This window comes from Ascoidea rubescens, assembly GCF_001661345.1.
Source record: "Ascoidea rubescens DSM 1968 unplaced genomic scaffold ASCRUscaffold_3, whole genome shotgun sequence".
Classification (NCBI taxonomy): domain Eukaryota; kingdom Fungi; phylum Ascomycota; class Saccharomycetes; order Ascoideales; family Ascoideaceae; genus Ascoidea; species Ascoidea rubescens.
The window spans coordinates 579,916-599,961 of record NW_017962915.1 but is presented as its reverse complement, the minus strand read 5'-3'; the positions used below and the strand labels follow the sequence as shown (position 1 = coordinate 599,961).

Genomic DNA, 20,046 nt, shown 5'->3' with positions numbered 1-20,046 from the left:
GATTTCCTATTCACTTAGATCTGAGTAAACGGCAACCTAATTCTCAGGATAGTGGTTTGAACTTCCACCAGCGACAGAAGAAACCACCTCAACCTAGTGGTATTTAGTGAGAATTGGGATGTTGACGACCGAATGTCCATGCAGTGTTCATGGGTCTGAATAATTACAGCAACTTTGCTTTTATTCTTTCGCTGTTCTTCTCTGGATTTTACCTCATAGTCTTATTTTGAGAATGAGAGTTTTTCATCACTGGAAACCTTATGTTTAATTGGACCGGCCAAAGAATGTTCCGCAACAGCGGTGTTGTTGCCCGCAGAACGTGTGCACGCAGGGCACTCGCACTCACTGAAATCCCGTTCTTATCAGGGCCCGCTCTGCTTCTCCGAGGTTGGGTCCTGAAGGCCCTTTCTCGACGATCCTGCTCATAACGGACTAACCGTAGATTCGTTCAAATTCTGCGGAACCTGATCGGACACGGTACGATAACCGTCCGTTTGCTGCACGAGGTGCAGCAATTGCAGTACCAGCACCAGGATATATACGAGAAACAGCAGCAGGGGTTCGAAAACCACCAGAAACAGCACGGACCACGTGCAAAACAAGCGAACACAAGCTTTTTGGCCGAGTTGTTATTGTGTCGGATCGGCTTCTCGGCGACGGAGCCCTGTGCCTTTTCGTCTTTTCTCTGCAACGTCTTTCCAATTTGGTTCTTATTTCCATTACTAATCTACCTTTTTTGCTATTAATCAGTTTCAATATCTTTTGGTTTTATCTTTATTTCATTATTTAAACAATATTTTTTCTTCTTTTTGCTTGCTGCTCACTAATTTTATTTTTTTTAGTCAGTAATCTGCTTTTTTGAAGGCTCTAGTTCTCATCATTTCAGCATGATTATCTACAGCCCTAACAACAATCTCTCTGCTTTGCCATATTGTCTAAGTTGCACTGATCAAGAAAGCTGGGGTCCAATTTCATATCAGTTTTTTGATTTCACTCCATGTTTTTTAAATGGTGTTTTCTTCAATCTATTGAATGTGTCTCTAATAATATTTGGTTCCCACAAATTAGTAAATCTAATAAAATACCAGTTAAATTTTCAGAATAATTCAATAGCAAGAAAACTTAATTTTCAAATTGTATTGAGATTCTTTTTAATTTTTTTACAATATGTTTTTCTATTGTCTCTTCGATTCTACCAAGTCTCTTCGGATTATAATATCATCGACTTGTCATTAGATTTCCAAATCTTCTCTTTGTTTTTTATTGTCCCAATCTTATCGTATTACGATTACAAATATTCAAAAAGGACTGCTTCCATTTTATTACTATACTGGTTTTTCCAATCTTTTCTATCTCTTTTAAAAGTCTTGGGCTTTTATTTTAGATCAAATTTAAAAGAATCTCCGGAATTTAACAACAACAATAACAAATATATATTCATAATCAATATATTCATTCTCTTCAACTCAATTATCATCCTAATAAACCAATGGTTTCAAAATAATATTCAAAAATCTCCTTACGACTATTTGCTCGATTCTCAATTGAACCCCATTGATAATGCCGATTTATTTTCAAAGATAACCTTCTCTTGGATGTCTCCATTAATGAAAAAGGGCTACTTGAACTATCTTCTACCTTCAGATTTGTCCTCTTTGCCCCAAAAATTTGATACCAATTACACATCAAATGAATTCAACCAAAACTGGAGTGCTGAAGTCGCCAAAAATAAGAAAAACCCTTCTCTAATTAAAGTCTTGTTCATATCTTTTAGCAAACCTCTATTTTGGTCTTTTTTATTCAAGTTTTCCCAAGATACTCTATCTTTTGTCCAACCATTTTTATTGAAACTATTAATCTCTTTTGTCAACGATTATCTCAACCAAGATGATCCTTTGAAACTAAGTGTCCCAATATCAAAAGGTTTTATGATTGCATTTTCCATGTTCATTGTCTCTATAGTTCAAACCATCTTTTTGCACCAATATTTCTACATCTCCTATAGCATGGGCTCCAAATTCAAAACATCACTAACTGGTGTCATTTACAAGAAATCCCTAAAATTATCGAATCAAGCAAGAATCTCAAAATCTACTGGTGACATTGTCAATTTAATGTCTGTAGATTCTCAAAGATTACAAGACATCAACGAATACGGCCAATTGATTTGGTCTGGTCCTTACCAAATCATCTTGTGCTTAATTTCTCTTAGAAGTATTTTAGGAAACTCAATGTGGGTTGGTTTCCTTGTCATGTTACTCTTAATTCCCTTTAACTCATACATTGTTAAAATCTTGAAAAATTTCCAAATATCCCAAATGAAAACAAAAGACAAAAGAGTCAGACTAGTCAATGAAATGCTAAATAATATTAAATCTCTTAAACTATATGGCTGGGAAAATCCCTACAAGAAAAAGTTATTTTATATTAGAAATGATCAAGAACTAGCCAATTTAAAGAAAATCAGTGTATATAGAGCTATCAACCTATTCATGTGGAATTGTGCTCCTTTCTTGGTCTCATGTTCAACTTTTGCTGTTTTTGTATATACTTCACATGGTGCTCCATTGACTACTGACATAGTTTTCCCTGCTTTATCTTTATTCAACTTGTTAGGTTTCCCATTAAGTATTCTTCCAATGGTTCTTAATGCCTATGTTGAGGCCTCGGTTTCAACAAAAAGATTGGTTTCCTTTTTAATCTCCGAAGAATTGCAACCTGATTCCGTAACAAGAAAACCAAAAGCTAATAAACTTGGTGATACTTCTGTTAAAGTTGAAAATGCTACTTTCTTGTGGCAAAAAACACCAGAATATAAAGTAGCTTTATCAAATCTTAATTTTATTGCTAGAAAGGGTGACTTGCATTGTATTGTTGGTAAAGTTGGTTCTGGTAAATCTTCTTTCTTGCAATGCTTGTTAGGTGATATCTATAAATTAAAAGGTTCAGTAGAACTTCATGGAAAGGTTGCTTATGTTCCACAAGTTTCTTGGATCATGAATGGTACTGTTAAAGAAAATATTCTTTTTGGACACAGATATGACAAAGACTTTTACAATAAAGTTATTCGTGCTTGTGATCTAAGCTCGGATCTTGCTATATTACCAGATGGTGATTTAACCGAAGTAGGTGAAAAGGGTATTTCTTTATCTGGTGGCCAAAAGGCTAGATTATCGTTAGCCAGATCTGTCTATTCAAGAGCAGATATTTATTTACTAGATGATCCTTTATCTGCCGTTGATGAACATGTTGGTAAACATTTAATTGATAATGTTTTAGGTCCCAATGGTTTATTGAGACACAAATGCAAAGTTTTGGCTACTAATTCAATTAATGTTCTCAGTTTATCGAGCAACATTACCATGTTGCAAGATGGGGAAGTTGTTGAGAAAGGAACTTATAATGAAATTACAAAGAAGGATTCTTCATTATTAGCAAAATTGATCAAGGAATTTGGAAAAAAATCTAAAAAAGACGAAAAAATTGAAATCGAACCTGCAGATCTTGATTCATCTGCTACAGCCATACATTCTTCTAGTGTTGAAACTGATGTAAGTGTAGATGAGACTGTTGTTGGATCCAAAAATGTTACTGATAATGTTAGTGTTCTCAATAGAGAATCTTCTTTTAATAGTAGCAATGACTCAAATGACGCAATTAGTATTATTTCAAAAGATATTGATGGAACAATGAGTCTAAGACGTGCAAGCACTGCTAGTTTCAATTATCAAGAACAAAATACTCCAGGCCCTTCTGATGTTGATCAACAAGTTGTGAATATTAGAGAGGAACAGCGTCAAACAGGAAAAGTCAAATGGAGCATCTATATTGAATACGCTAAAGCTTGTAATCCAGCTGGTGTTATTTATGTGTTGTTCTTCTTGGTATCTTCAATGGCTTTAAGTGTTGCTGGTAATTATTGGTTGAAATACTGGGCAGAAGTTAACTCCAAATATGGATACAATCCTAATGTAGGGAAATATTTGGCGGTTTATATTGCTTTGGGAATTGGTTCTTCTTTATTCACCTTTGTTCAAACCTGGACCATGTGGGTTGTCTGTATTATTACTGGTGCTAAAGTGTTGCACAATAAGATGGTTGATTCTGTTTTCAGAGCACCAATGTCATTTTTTGAAACCACACCTGTTGGAAGGATTTTGAACAGATTTTCGAGTGATATCGATAAAATTGATATGTTTCTTGGTAGAGTTTTCCAGTCATTTTTTACAAATTTTGTGAAAATTTTATTTACTTTGTTTGTTATTTGCTCCACCACTTGGCAATTTATATTTCTTATTGTTCCATTATTATTCCTTTATTATTATTATCAACAATTCTATGTCAAGACTTCAAGAGAATTGAAAAGAATCGAGTCTATCTCCAAGTCTCCAATTTTTGCTCATTTTCAAGAAACACTTGGTGGTACAAGCACTATTAGAGGATATGGTCAGCAAAATCGTTTTATTTATTTGAATGAAAATAAAATCGATCAAAATATGAAAGCATACTTTTCCACTTACAATGCAAATCGTTGGTTAGCGGTTCGATTGGAGTTTTTGGGTTCTTTGATTATTTTTGGCTCTGCTGCTCTTTGTGTTTTTGCATTAAAAACTGGCCATATGACATCTGGTTTACTTGGTATCTCTGTAACTTATGCATTACAGGTGACTGGTTCATTAAATTGGATGGTAAGAATGACTGTTGATATTGAAACCAACATTGTTTCGGTTGAAAGAGTCAAAGAATATGGAGAATTACCAAGTGAGGCTCCTGAGATTATTCCAAATAATAGACCAAATTCAGAATGGCCAAGTAACGGAAGCCTTGAATTTGTTAATTATTCAACTAGATATAGACAGGATTTAGAATTAGTATTGAAAGATATTAATTTAAAAGTCAAAGCTGGCGAGAAAGTTGGTATTGTTGGAAGAACTGGAGCAGGTAAATCGTCATTATCTCTTGCTTTGTTTAGAATTATTGAAAAGGCTGATTCCAAGAGTAATATAATTATTGATGATATCTCTGTTCCTAACATTGGATTGGCTGATTTGCGCCATAAACTATCGATTATTCCACAAGATGCTCAAGTTTTTGAGGGCACAGTAAGAGAAAATTTGGATCCTACAGGAAGATTTTCAGATGAAAAAATATGGAAAGCATTAGAATTGTCACATTTGAAAGAGCATATTTTGAGTATGAGTGATTCAAATGAGGGATTGAGTGTGAAATTGACAGAAGGTGGAAGTAATTTATCAGTCGGACAACGTCAATTGGTTTGTTTAGCTCGTGCTTTATTGATTCCATCAAAAATATTGGTTTTAGATGAGGCTACAGCAGCAGTAGACGTTGAAACAGATAAAATTGTCCAAAAGACTATAAGAAAGGAGTTTTCAGACCGAACAATCTTAACCATTGCACATCGATTAAACACAATTATGGATAGTGACAGAATTGTGTCTCTTGACCAAGGAAGAATAAAGGAGTTTGATAGTCCTGAAAACCTTTTAAAGGATAAGGATTCAATTTTCTACTCATTGTGTAAACAGGGTGGATTTATACATGATGAAGAGAGTAAATGAACATGGAAACATGTCAAAGGAGTTTCTTTGTTTAAACTTGGTTTTTTTTTGTTTTTTTTTCCTTTAAGCAATATTTATGTAATATGATTTCATTTTAACTATTCATTAACCAATTAATGTTTGTTTTTTTTAGTTGATTTTTAAAATTTTACTTTTTTTTTTGTGTGTTTTGTGTATTGTATTTAAATTGTTTTTTAAATTACTTTTTTAAAACTCCTAATTTATAATTGAAATTTTTTTTTCTTTTTAAAAAAACCGTTTCTAAAATTATAATTATAACTATATTCTTACCAAGTTGAGACAGAGAGATAACTGTAGACTGTAGAGAATAAGCCAACCAATTTACATTTAATTGATCTAAAGATAATTTGGCAAATAATAAGCGAGAAAAGACATCTAGAAATAGTGTACATTAAAAACAGTTATTTTTCTTTAATAAAAAGAAGGTTAAAGAGAAGACAAAAAGATACTGGTACATAAATCCAATCAAAGTCAGCAAATGACTTGAAAAGATTTTTTTAAAAAAATAAAGATTTCAAAAGAGCAAGATAATTTAAAATAGCAAATAAGAAAAAGCAAACACATAAAATTTAAAATTTTTGTTGATAAAAAGTAGCAAATTGAGAAGGAGAAATAGATTGAGATGAAGGTATAAAAATATTAAAATACATAAACAATTAGAAGTATCTAATTGATTTCCTTTTTTTTTTTATATTTATTTTTATTTTTATTTTTTGAAGAAAATTGAATTAAATAAACAATAATATGAAAGTTGAAAATATTATTGTTAAAGAATTTGGAAGTTTGAAGGTATTTGCAAAGGCAATGTCTTCAGAAGAAGAAGAATGAGCAAAAGAAAGGGTTTCGATAGTTAGGGAAACACCATTGGATGGTGTTTCAGTTAACGTTCTTGTGAGAGTTTTCTCTATATCAGAATAAGTAGATGAAGAATTTAAAGACTTTATAGAAAAAGAAAAAGAAGAGGAGGAGGAGGAGGAAGAAGAAGAAAATTCTTCAGTAGAATAATCTTCTATTGAAGATTGTGTGATTTCTAAATCGCATTGATCCTCTTTGAAATATTCGTAATCATCATATTGGAAATCAGTATTAGAGGATATGCAGGAGTAGTAATCGAAATAGTGATACCAAAATTCGTTATTATTTGAATTACAGATACAATCTAGGTTTATGTTATAAGAGCCGGTAGTCGAGTCGATACTGTAGCAGTTAGATTGGTTAAGTTGATTGATCATTAAGGAATAATGATATTGGGTTTCAGAAGATGAACAAGAGATTGAGATATTTTGAGAACCACAAATGTTTGATTTGAAAAGAGTGAAATTTTTAGAATCATAGTTATTATCGCAATTTATTAAAGAGTAATATTGATGCCAAAACTCGTCATTTGATAGATCACAAACACATTTAGTTTTGAAAACAGGTAAATCGTCATCGTAAAGGCCAGTTAGACAATCTGATGAGTTGACTGCATCAATGTAATCATTCAAATAAGTATTGTAATCTGTTAAAGAACAGGAACCTAAAGAATTTGAGGATGAGTTGTAGACGTCTAAAGTTGAATTTGAGACAGTGTAGTTTGAACAAATTGAATCTTTAACTTGAGAGACATTTGAGAATTTATCAGTACTACACACAATGACATTGTAATAGGAATTCCAGTATTGGTCGTCAGAGAGATCACAAATACATGAGTAAGCACCAATATAGATTGAACCGTTGCTTCCATAACCACAGTTGGAGCTGTTTACAGTTGACTCAAACTTGTTGTAGTAAAAATCGTAGTCTTCGTTTGAACAAAACTTGTGAGTTTGCACTTCGGTCTCAGCTGGTGAGGATAGAGAAGAAGATAGAGATGAAGAAAATGTTAGTGAAGATGAAGATGGTATAGTAGATGATTGCGTTGCTGTTGCTTGGTCTGTCAAATCAGTCGATTCAAAGCCACAATAGGAGGCTTTGAATTCGTTAACATCATTGATGTTGAATATATCGTTGCATGAGTAGTAGGTATAGTAGTAATTCCAAAATTGATAGTTTGAATAATTGCAAAGACAGTCAGTCTCGTAGGAATCAGAATCAGAGACACAAAGGGTATTGTTTAGGGCGCTTTGCAATTCATTGTAGTAGTTTGTGGAATCAGTAACAGAACATGCTCTCTTTTGTAGTTCGAGAGAGGCAGCAGTGTGGATTGAGGTGAGAGAGATGAGAAGAAGGGTGTTTATGTTGTTGTGAAGCATGGCAGTAGACGAATATATCAGCAAAGCAGTTTCCTTTTGTGAGATTGCAGTTGTGGTTCTTAGCTTTATGGCCTGTGGGCTCAAAGGCTGCTTCGCAGAGTTATAAGTATCAACTTGTGATTGAATTCTGCCTAGATCAAAAACGCAGTTATGGTGTCCAACAGCAGGTACGTCAACAGCAGGATATTTATAACAAACAGCTCGAGCTGGAGAGAGGAGCATTCAGATGAGCAGCAAATGGTGGGCTGAAACAGAGCTCAGCTCCTGAGGATGTTAAAGCTACTGCTTCCAGCTGTTGTTCATGGCTTCGCTATTGTTCCTTCATTGCCTGCGCTGAGAATGTAGAGTCCACGAAATGTCCTTTAGACTTTCTCTGAATGTGCTTTCTTATCCTTCAAATTTACAGAACGCTTTGGATTTTCCTTTGGGATTTTCTTCCCATTTCCTCTTAGGAAAAACACTTTCCCAAAAGAGCAGTACCAGCGCTGTGGACAGCAATGGTGTGCATATGTATGTACATGCGCAATGTACATCAGTACCGTGGTAGTGGATCGGAACAGCTGGTAATTGTTGTCTCACGACTGTTGCTGGAGAGGAAGGACTGTGCTTGGAGTCAGAACAAGAGGTTAGCATCCCGAAGTAAGGTGCTGGAAACAGGTATTGCAAGATATCAGCCTTTTAGTCTTGTTTTGAAGATCTTCTGGCAGTTCAAAGCATGGTCAAAAACAACATATCACTGTATGTCAAAAACATACGCTGCTCCATTTTTATACATGCAAAAAAGTAAGAGGCTTCTTTTGCTATTGTGTTTTCATTGGGGTTTCTGAACTGAAGAAAAACCTTTTTTCACTGATATAACAGAATATCGCCTAGTAAAAACATATATTTGACTTCACCATTCATTCTTTCATAAATCAACAAATCGCATCTTACCATCCAATTTTATTAAACACAAATAAATCTGCCTCTCTGTTTTCAATGTTATCGCCAATAAAATGCCATGCTGATCTAATACTTTGATTTTTACTTATACTGGCAAATCCTCTTTTTCTATTTTCGAACTTGCAGTTATCAGCAACTGCTAATCAAGAAAAAATGTAAACTTTATCAGCATTTTTATCTTTTATCGAATATATTGTATTGTAGACTTAATTTTGTTTTGATAAAATAATGAGCCTCGTTATAAATTATATATTTTCAAAGAATTCTAACTATATATTATTTTTCCTTTGCTTCCATAACTTTTTTAACTAATCTATTGATTTGCCTCCATTTTCTGGTAAACTCCTTTGAAAAGAAAAACAACCCGTTTGGTCCGTATTACACATTTCAAAATTGTTTATCGTAACAATATGTCTTTGAAGACACAAATAATTCTTCTTTGTCATAAGTATTAATATCAGTGTTAATATCAGCATTAGAATAAGGACTAAGATTTTGTATTTTGATCAACTTCTTGATGAACTCGATAAGAAGCCGGAGCAATAATAACGCAAATTTATGCAAACATACGTAATGGGATAACAAAAACCACAATTAACTTTGATGACACACGTGCACTGTTTATTACTAATCAAATATGCACAATTTACGAATTAACACATATTAATGCAGTAAATCCATTGAACCACTGTTGTGGATACAAGAAAATTCAAACGCGAAATGCGATTTTTCATTCAAACCAGTTTTAAATTCTTTAAAATCACCAAAATCACCAAATCCATCATTTTTGTTATTATAGTAATCTTATTCAGGTATCTTTTGTTTTCATCTTTATCAGATTCGATTCAAAAAGATAGAACTATTATCTATATAATACCAATTGATGTCGATCTGAATACCAGATGCAAATGTAATATTTTGAATTAAATTCAAAATAATATAATGAAAATTCAAAATGATTTAATTGTATCCTCAACTTCTCCAATCTCTCAATTCACTCCCACAATCGAAGATCAAAAAACGATTTTGGATAATTTCGAAAAGCCTTTATTATCAATACTACAAGATGATATTGACTCAAACAATCCTTTAAATAAAGATTCAACTCAAAATCTGGAACCTAATAATATTTTAAATGTTAAATCAACTACTTTGGCTGATATTCTAAATTTCACTGATAAAAAAAACCATTTGATATCAATTTCAACAAATTCAAAAAAAATTGATTCAACTCTAGATCCAATCTTAAATCTCGGTTTGATTTCTGGTAAAATATATCAAATTTATGATTTCAATTCTTTTGAAAAATTGCATTTTACTTTAAATTTAATATCAAATTATTTGTCTTCTTCTTCATCTTCTTCTTATAATAATAATAATAATAATAATAATACCACTGCCACTAATAAAATATCTTATTTTTATTACTCTTCCCCATTTCCTGCAACCAGACTCATCGAATTATATTACTACTTGAATGGTATTAAACTCCCCAATAGTAAAGATCCAGGTAAAATTGATCCAGATGATAACAACAAGACTGATGAAGACAACGAAGCAGAAAAAGATTATAATAAAATCTTTGAAAATGTAAACCTAACTCATGTCTCCAACTTTTTCGACTTGATTATTTTCTTTCAAGATTTAAATAATCCTAATTTATCGGTTTCAAATGAAAATAAATTAATCATAATCAACGATTTTGCTTCAATGATTGATGATTATTTTAATCTGGAAGCATTTGAGATTAATGATCAAATGATTAATTTGGATAATTCTGCTGATGAGTTTGATGATATTATAAGTAATATCAATAACAATAACAATAACAACATTCTTTCTCTGTCTATTAAAAAAAAATTAAAAAACAATATTAGGTCGAGTCTTTTAAATATTAAAAGAAAACAAAAGATAAACAAGTTGAAATCAATTTATTTTCTTTTCAATGAAATTGATATTTTTTTGAATAAAAATAATAATTCAACAGTTATATTTCTTGGGAATTTAGTTGATTTATCTGATAATGATGAATTTAATATCATTAATAAAGATGGTAATAGTAATAGTGATAATATCAATTCAATTCAAACCAATGACAGGTTGGTCGCTGATTTAGATTTGTATAATATTGATGATTTAAAAATTAGAGACAGGAAAAGTGAAAAATATACCAAAGAATCAAGTGATTTGAATGCAAAACTCGGGGATAATGAAAACAGTGAGGAATCTCAATCAGATATTAGCGAAAGTTTTAAAATCGATTCTCAATATTGTAAGTCTGTTACTGATTTTTCTCAACTTAAAAATGAGTTTTCAGAAAAGGTTCAAGTAAAAGATGAGGATGAAAAGGGTGAGTTTTTTTTTTATAATTATAGTAATTCTTTTGATCCAAATGAAATATATTTGGATATGGATGTAATCAATTATTCAATGGGAGAAAATGGATATAATTTTGAAATAAAACAAGAAGATAAAAGTGATTATAATGATAATGATAATGATGATGATGATTATGATGATTATAATTATAATGAGAATTCTACAGTTTACGATTGGAATAAATTTATATTTAAAAGAATAACTATTTTAAAAGATTGGTTATTAAAACCTAGTAAGAGAAGTTTATTGAAAGTATTGTATAATGATGATGATGATAGGGTTGATGATTATAAAATCGAAATGATTATGATTAATATTGCATTTATTGAAGATATTTCATTAAACAAAAAGCCAATTAATAAAAGCAGTTCAAATGAAATGGATAAGGGAATTTTCAAAAAAGAGCAATTAATTGATAATAAAATTGAGTATGAATATGGAAATGATAGTGATAATGATAATGATAATGATAATGATAATGATAATGATTATGATTATTATGAGGATATTGAGGATGTTGAAGGTAAAGTGGAGAATATTGTTAGGTTTTGTTTCAATAGTTTTGGCAAAGTATGTGATATTGATGACAAATTAGTGGTTAATAATATTAAAAAGAAATTGCGGTTGTTTGGAGTAAACGAACCACCACCACCAAAGGAAACAGTAAGTAAACCTATTGTGTATCAAAAGTTTGGTGACTATGAGAGTTCTGAGGATAGTGATGTAGAAGAAGAAAAAAAGCTAAATGAGAGTGAAAATGGAGATAGGAGTGAAGATGAAAGAAAAGATGAAAGAGGAGATTCAATTACTGATAATAAGATTGATGGTGATAATGTTGAGATATCAAACAAGTCTCGTATGGATAAAACCGGTAGAAGTGGAGATCTAAATTTGAATAAATTATTGAACAAGTATTACAGATCATTAAACAATAGATTCCTTTCTCCTTCTATGACTACAGATTTGATTGATAAAGAAGAAAAAGTTGGCCAATATAATAGTATATATAAAGTGGGCAGGGGAGTTATTTCTAGCAGTATAAGGAATATTAATGACATAGAATTAGAAGATAAATTTGAAGTTTTGGAAAGTGAAGGTAATTTCCATTTGTACAATGAATTTGAGGAAGAGAATGAAGGAAATGAAGGGAGATATAATGAATATGATTCAGGGGAGCATAATTTAATAAGTAGCGAAAAAGAAGTAAGTAGTTTGGAGAGTAGGAAAAAGAAAGAGAAAGAGAAAGAGAAAGAGAAAGATTGTGGTAAGCAAGATGGTTTGCAGAATTTGGGTTTTTTTGAAAAGGAAACCAATTGTGGTGCTGAATTAAAAATCAATGGAGAACAAGTGGGAGGTTTCAATGAAAATGGGGTATTCAATGGTCAAACAGATGGCAAAGATGATAGAGAAGAATGCGAAATAATTGACATGCCATCGAGTCCAGTTTACTTGGATGAAGAAGCAAAGAAGCAACACCAAAGGAGCCTGTCTTTGGTGGAAAAGGCAGTGGCGGCCCTGAAAAGACGTGGCGGCATGCCATCGGCAGAAGAGCTCATCATGGACTTCAGAAGCAATATATTGGACTCAGACATGGACGAGGATCAGAAGATGCTGTTGAGCAAAGAGCAGTATTTGGAGCTACTGCAGGTGCTTTGGGAGCAGCAACACTACCCCGACGAGCAGATTGAGCAGCTTCTCTCGGCTGTGTTTGTATATGATGCTGTGGGCAAGACCAAAAAGCGCAAAATGGCCTGCTGAGACAACACAGGCAGCAGAAGCAGCAGAGGCAGCAAAAGCAGCAGAAACAGTACCCACACCCGTGGCTCCTTCTCTCCTGCACACACGCATACACACACATTCTACCGCGTCTCTCCGGGTGCCGGGTAAAGCGACCTCTGATCAATTCAAGCTGAAATATTTCCACTGCAAAACCTCAGCTTTTTAGCATAGAGATATCCTTTATTCTTATCCTTTTCCAATTCAGTTTCTTTTATACATTTTTGCTTGTTATACAACTCGTTACACCTCCACCCTCCACAACTCCTCACCACTACTTGTTTTCCTCGTTAGAATTCCTTTCTCCATTTCCTTGCTGATTTCTGTTTCACCAACTCGTTTATCTTATTTATCTTATTTATCTTCTTCATTTTCTTTTCATCTGTTTTTTCCCTCTTAATTTCGATTAATCGTCCTTTCTCGCAATTTTTTTTCCTTCTCTTTTTATTTTCTTCATTTGTTGTTCACCATGAAGTTAGACGAAGACCTAGAAAGCTACGATGACGACCACTACCCAGAGGAAGATCTCGAAGAAGAGGAGGAGTACTCTTCTAACGAAATAACCAGGTGCATCTGTGGTAAAGAGGACTCGTCTGATGCTTCTGGCTTGTTTATCCAGTGTGACAAATGTCTAGTCTGGCAACATGGCTTCTGTGTTGGCATTAAGAACAAAAGCAAGATTCCTGACCAGTATTGGTGCGAGAAATGTAGACCAGAATTACATACAATCAAATCAGACTCCTTTGGCAACAAATTTGGCATCTACCATCCAAACGACTTTATACAACCAAATCAGATTCCAAAGAGAAAGTATAACAAAAGATCCAATTCTGATAAATCAAGTCAAATTTCAAACAATCTTATAAATAACCTAGATAATTCGAACTCCAATAACTCCACTAATAATGATAAAAGTCTTATACACTCAAAAAAACTAAAATTATCTAAAAATTCAAATTCAACTGCAAATCCAAATCCAAATTCAAATTCAAATGCAAATCAATCTTCTATTGCAAACTCAAACTCAAATAATATTCCAAATCACTCTCAATCAAATTCAAGAAAAAGAGGAAGAACGACCCTAAACTCAAGCGAAGAGGAGTCTTATCTTCGTGCAATTGAAGCAAGCGCCAAAGAAAGTGGCCTAACTATCGACCTAAGTCTTCCCCAAACTAAACGAAGATCAAGAAGATCAAGAAACATTCAAAAATTCAATACCAATAACTCCTCAATCAAGGATAAAAGGGACAAAATAAAACCCAATTCGCCCAATTCTGATCTCGACATCGACGAATCCTCGAAGATTATATCCTCCCATAACAAGTCAACGAGAAGTAAAAGCAAAAGCAGATATAGAAAAAAATCAAAGTCTCAACAAACTTCTCGTCATACTCAAATTTTAAACTCAGATTCTCACTCAAACGATGAAGACGCCGATGATCATAATGATAATGATAATGATAATGATAATGATAATGATAATGATATTGATATGGACAATGACTCTCATCAAAATACTAGAAGTAAATCCAGAAACTCAAAAAAATTGAAATTTAAACACGATGACACTGAAAATGAACATGATCTGCTCCATATCAACGACACTGAGATTGGTGACGATCTTGAGAATAACAACCAAGAATACGATATCCAAAAGAATAAAGACAGCACTCATCATAACCATAATCACAATTACAATCGGGATGACGACGATGATGATGATGATGACGATGACGATGAGGATAACAGACACGACCATATTCATAATAATCACCATCAGAATGAAAGTGATTTAGAAGACAATAACATCGATAATGATTTCAAACATGATAAGAAATTTGAAGTTTCAATTTCATTAGCAACACGATCCACACGATCCACAAGATCAAAAACAAATTTAAACCACTCTAATAACCTATCATCTTCAAAATCAAAATCAATAACTCCAAAGGAAAAAAGCTCTTCACCTGACTCTGTTTCATCTTCTCTAAGAAAATCAAAAAGAATAAAAAATAACAACACAAAAAGGGAAAACCAAAATAATAAAGAAAGGAATCATCAGAAATCAAAAAATCAAGACCAAAAGAATCCAAATTCTAACACCAACTCCAATTTTAACACTGCCTCAAATTCGAATTCTAATGATAATCCAGATGATAACGATGGCTACAATCACGACTCCAATGAAACCAATCAATACACCTATGACGACTATGATGAGTACGACTATGATGATGATGATGGCAGCACATATAAAATATCAAAGGATATTATAAAAGAATCAATAGCAGAGAACATAGCAGATATTAAAAATGACGATAGTAATGGTATACATCCAATCTCAACAAGGTCAACTAGATCCAAAAGAAGTAAAAAACCCAATGGTAATTCAACCGCTCACAGTAATAATAATAGTATCAATATTGGCAATGGAACAAGTAATAATCATATGTCTTCTACACCAAGACCCAATTCAAAAGTGGGATCGCCATTAAAGAGGCACAATTCCATAAATGGGACAACGACATTAAATCCAACGACATTGAAAATAATATCCAGTAACCAAGATGATGATGATTCTTCCAAGTCATTATCCAAAAATAAATCACCATCTTCTCGTGGAAACGCAAGCAAGAGATCAATCAAAAAAATAACAAAAAAGAAAATCATACATAGCAAAAATGGAGTCAATGGTTCTAGTGGAAATAACAACAGTAACAATAATGGCGGCATTATCAACGATTATGACAGTGATAAACCAGTTGTGCCCAGGATTCCACTGCAGAAGATATCGATTAATGAGATGAGAAGAAGAGTTGCCGCAATTTTAGAATTCATTGGTAGGACACAGTATGAACTAAGTGAAGAACAAAAAGAGAGAAAAGAGTTGATTAAGTATACAGAAAGAGATACAGACGAGTATAATCTCAGCGAAGATAATAAAGATCCATATGATGAGTTATTCAAGAATTATGAAGGTAGTTTGAAAATGATGGATGAAGTAACAAGAAAGCTATTAGTGTGGGAACAGAAATTCGGGAGATTTTCAGGCTAGTTGTGTAAATTCAGTGTATGATATTTTTTTACAGTTCAATTGATACATTCTTGGTTTTTTTTATACTTGATTATGGGTTTTTGTTTTCTCGTTCTTCGTTTTGCTCTGTTGCTTTCCATACTCATATGCATAATGATGACACTCATTACAAACACAATTATAGATCGCAAATCACAGGCACTATCCTTATTCTCAGTATCATCAGCGTCGCCATCGGTGGTTTCATCCATTTTGATTTGCATTTCACAAAGACTATAAACTTCACTTTTTTCTTCTTCTTTTCTTGTTGTTATTATTAAACGTTATTAGTCCTTTCTGGTGTCTGTCTACATTTCATATCTTTAATCCTTTTTTTTTCAACTTCATTTACTTTTAGTTCATTATTTTTGTTTTATGTTTCATTTTTGTTTGTTTTATGTCTTTATATTTCTGTTTTGTTTTGTTTAGCATATCTTCGTGGTAGATTCTAATGTCTATGTTATAGGTTCAGTTTCTCTTTTTCCTTTGCCTCCAGTGCTTTTTCGAGAGCCTACATTTCTGATTTCACAGTGCGGTATCTCAAGGTGTTTCGATGCAATCACATGCACACACAACGCTTACTGCGCTGACACGCGCTGATGTGCGTCAGATTGTGTGAGGGGCGTTTCAGGACCACCTTGGTGGGTGGTTTCCGCAGGTTAGGAGCTGTTTTTCTGTGTTTTCCGTGCAGAAGACCCACAGCCGTGGCGCAAACCGTCTTTCGCGAAAGAAGACGATGGAAGCAGATGGAACATTTCTTCAATTGGAAACTGAAAAAATTGAGATTTTGCAATTTTTCAGCCAGATTCATTTATAAAAGTCAATTGCCTCTGCTTTGGAGCTTTTTTTTTCCAGATTCCTTTCTATCTGTTTTCTTTTGATAAACATATTCCCTAGAATTTCCATATATATAATAACATCTCAAAATGAGTAAAGCTATTGGTATTGATTTAGGTACTACCTACTCTTGTGTCGCACATTTCTCCAACGATCGTGTTGAAATTATTGCAAATGACCAAGGTAACAGAACTACTCCATCTTTCGTTGCCTTCACTGATTCAGAACGTTTGATTGGTGATGCTGCTAAAAATCAAGCCGCTATGAACCCAGTCAACACTGTTTTTGACGCAAAACGTTTAATTGGTAGAAAATTCTCCGATCCAGAAGTTCAAGGTGATATCAAGCATTTCCCTTTCAAAGTTATTGACAAAGCCAGTAAACCGCAAATTCAGGTTGAATTCAAAGGTGAAACCAAAGTTTTCACTCCAGAAGAAATTTCTTCCATGATTTTGACCAAAATGAAGGAAACCGCTGAAAGTTTCCTTGGTGTAAAAGTCAACGATGCTGTCATCACTGTTCCAGCTTATTTCAACGATTCTCAAAGACAAGCTACCAAAGATGCTGGTTTGATTTGTGGTTTGAACGTTATGCGTATTATCAATGAACCAACTGCTGCTGCCATTGCTTATGGTTTAGACAAAAAAGTTGAAGAAGAAAGAAACGTTTTGATTTTCGATTTGGGTGGTGGTACCTTTGATGTTTCCTTATTATCCATTGAAGATGGTATCTTTGAGGTCAAAGCTACTGCCGGTGATACCCATTTAGGTGGTGAAGATTTTGATAACAGATTAGTTAACCACTTTATTGCTGAATTCAAAAGAAAAAACAGAAAAGATCTATCTTCCAACCAAAGAGCTTTGAGAAGATTGAGAACTGCTTGTGAAAGAGCCAAGAGAACTTTATCCTCATCTGCTCAAACTTCTATTGAAATTGATTCCTTATTTGAAGGTATTGATTTCTACACTTCAATCACTAGAGCCAGATTTGAAGAATTATGTGGTGACTTATTCAGATCTACTTTAGATCCAGTTGAAAAAGTTCTTAAAGATTCCAAATTAGACAAATCTCAAGTGCACGAAATTGTTTTAGTCGGTGGTTCTACAAGAATCCCAAAAGTTCAGAAATTAGTATCTGATTTCTTCAACGGTAAAGAGCCAAACAGATCCATCAACCCAGATGAAGCTGTCGCTTATGGTGCCGCTGTTCAAGCTGCTATCTTGTCTGGTGACACTTCTTCCAAAACCCAAGATTTATTATTATTAGATGTTGCTCCATTATCCTTAGGTATTGAGACCGCCGGTGGTGTTATGACCAAATTGATTCCAAGAAACTCAACCATCCCAACCAAGAAATCTGAAACTTTCTCTACTTATGCTGACAACCAACCAGGTGTCTTGATTCAAGTCTTTGAAGGTGAAAGAGCTAAGACCAAAGATAACAATATATTAGGTAAATTCGAATTATCGGGTATTCCACCAGCACCAAGAGGTGTTCCACAAATTGAAGTCACCTTTGATATTGATGCTAATGGTATCTTAAACGTCTCTGCTGTCGAAAAGGGTACCGGTAAATCCAACAAAATCACCATTACCAACGACAAAGGTAGATTATCAAAAGAAGATATTGAAAGAATGGTTTCCGAAGCTGAAAAATTCAAAGAAGATGATGAAAAAGAAACAGCCAGAATTGCTGCTAGAAACGGTTTAGAATCATATGCTTATTCATTAAAGAACACTTTATCTGAAGAAAAATTCAAAGAAGCCATTGATGCCGCCGACAAAGATACTCTCTTAAAGGCCATTGACGGAACCACTTCATGGTTAGACCACAACACTACTGCCACCACTGAGGAATTCGGTGACAAACAAAAAGAATTGGAAGGTGTTGCCAACCCCATCATGATGAAGTTCTACAGTGCTAACGGTGGTGCTGCTGGTGCTGAAGGAGGTGCTCCAGGAGGATTTCCAGGCGCTGGAGGCTTCCCTGGTGCTGGAGCTGCTGGAGGCTTCCCAGGTGCTGGTGCTCCAGGCGCCGGTGCTTCTCGTGCAGACGGGCCAACTGTTGAAGAAGTTGATTAGATTTAATAATAGATTTAGATATTTTATTTGCTTTTAAAACTCTTCTCTTTTTCTAATTGTAAATTAAGTTATAATATATTATTCATTTTAATTCGTATATGATTATAATTATTTTTTTTCAATCAAGGGACTAGATAAGTTTATTTAAATTAATATTAGTATTACTATTCTATTGTTTATTCTATTGTTAATATATATTTTTGTCGTGGGCTAAACCAGAAAAGTGATATCAAATTTGCAAAACGAAAACAGTAGTGTTTAAATCAGTGTTTTTGTTTCTTTTGTTTTTTTGATTTTTTTTTTTCATCAGTTAAAAAGTAAAAGAAGGAAATTAGAAAACAAATGTTTGAAAATGGGAGGATTAAAGAACTACGAACTAATAATAAAGCCTGCAATAAATTATAAATCAGTGAAGGAAGTGAATGAAATAGATGCTGTTCAATTTACGATTGTGAAGAGGTCTCAAATACCAACGTTTCTCAAGATTGTCTCAATTTTGATTAGCATTTTGATTAGTATTTTGTTTGTTTTATATGTTTTGGATAGCTCTGTAATAACAGCAACAAGAAAGTCGAGTGGAAACAGTACCAATGATATCAGTATAATAGAATTGGCTAAAGCCAAGTTAGGTTTAAAAGGCTGTTTGGTGCTGATTTGTGTTATCTTTACACACAATTATTTGTTCTGTATTATCTTTGAGGGAGAGTTGAAGGAATCGTTGCTTGTGTTGAAAAACATTGGAGTTCAATCGACGACATTCAAGAAGAACATGATTTGGTTTTTGCCTATAACCAAAAGAGACAAGTTTATTCCCATTGATAAGATTCAAGATGTAATTATTCATGAAGGCTTTGAAGGCTTTGAAGTGATTTTCTACTTAATTTTAGCTATCAAAGATGGGGATGGAGACGATAAAAATAACATCGAAAGATATAATAATAGCAGCAAAGACAAAAAAGCCTTTGAGTTGAAACAATTGAAGTTGGAAGTTTTATTTGGAAATTTATTACCTAGATTGGATAAATTGGAACCGATTTATCAAATCTCGAGGCAAGTTTTATTTCATGATAAATACGATAAACTACAGATACCTGGATATATCAAGCAGTTTTGAATCGGCTGCT

At 33.3% G+C, this 20,046-nt stretch overlaps 6 protein-coding genes across 6 annotated transcripts; 5 read left to right on the top strand and 1 right to left on the bottom strand.

Moving 5' to 3' along the window:
• Positions 1-1,926: 1,926 nt before the first annotated feature.
• YCF1 (ATP-binding cassette glutathione S-conjugate transporter YCF1) lies at positions 1,927-5,598 on the top strand (the record flags this gene model as incomplete). The annotated part of the gene is made up of 1 exon (XM_020192818.1): positions 1,927-5,598. A coding segment is annotated over exon 1 (3,569 nt), but the record flags the coding sequence as incomplete, so codon positions are not given.
• A 730-nt stretch (positions 5,599-6,328) lies between these two features.
• On the bottom strand, positions 6,329-8,056 carry ASCRUDRAFT_69196 (uncharacterized protein; the record flags this gene model as incomplete). Its single annotated transcript, XM_020191640.1, has 1 exon — positions 6,329-8,056. One exon carries the CDS (start codon positions 8,054-8,056, stop codon positions 6,329-6,331), a length of 1,728 nt encoding a protein of 575 aa, XP_020048690.1.
• Positions 8,057-9,718: 1,662 nt separating this feature from the next.
• Positions 9,719-12,913, top strand: ASCRUDRAFT_69195 (uncharacterized protein; the record flags this gene model as incomplete). The annotated part of the gene is made up of 1 exon (XM_020191639.1): positions 9,719-12,913. The coding sequence occupies one exon, from the start codon at positions 9,719-9,721 to the stop codon at positions 12,911-12,913; it is 3,195 nt and encodes a 1,064-aa protein (XP_020048689.1).
• A 535-nt stretch (positions 12,914-13,448) lies between these two features.
• CTI6 (Cti6p) lies at positions 13,449-15,980 on the top strand (the record flags this gene model as incomplete). Its single annotated transcript, XM_020190049.1, has 3 exons — positions 13,449-13,741; positions 13,847-14,299; positions 15,632-15,980. Coding segments are annotated over 3 exons (1,095 nt in total), but the record flags the coding sequence as incomplete, so codon positions are not given.
• Positions 15,981-16,930: 950 nt separating this feature from the next.
• ASCRUDRAFT_32202 (heat shock 70 kDa protein) lies at positions 16,931-18,922 on the top strand (the record flags this gene model as incomplete). Its single annotated transcript, XM_020190339.1, has 2 exons — positions 16,931-18,758; positions 18,813-18,922. 2 exons carry the CDS (start codon positions 16,931-16,933, stop codon positions 18,920-18,922), a joined length of 1,938 nt encoding a protein of 645 aa, XP_020048687.1.
• A 352-nt stretch (positions 18,923-19,274) lies between these two features.
• On the top strand, positions 19,275-20,036 carry GPI15 (phosphatidylinositol N-acetylglucosaminyltransferase GPI15; the record flags this gene model as incomplete). Its single annotated transcript, XM_020191696.1, has 1 exon — positions 19,275-20,036. One exon carries the CDS (start codon positions 19,275-19,277, stop codon positions 20,034-20,036), a length of 762 nt encoding a protein of 253 aa, XP_020048686.1.
• Positions 20,037-20,046: the final 10 nt, after the last annotated feature.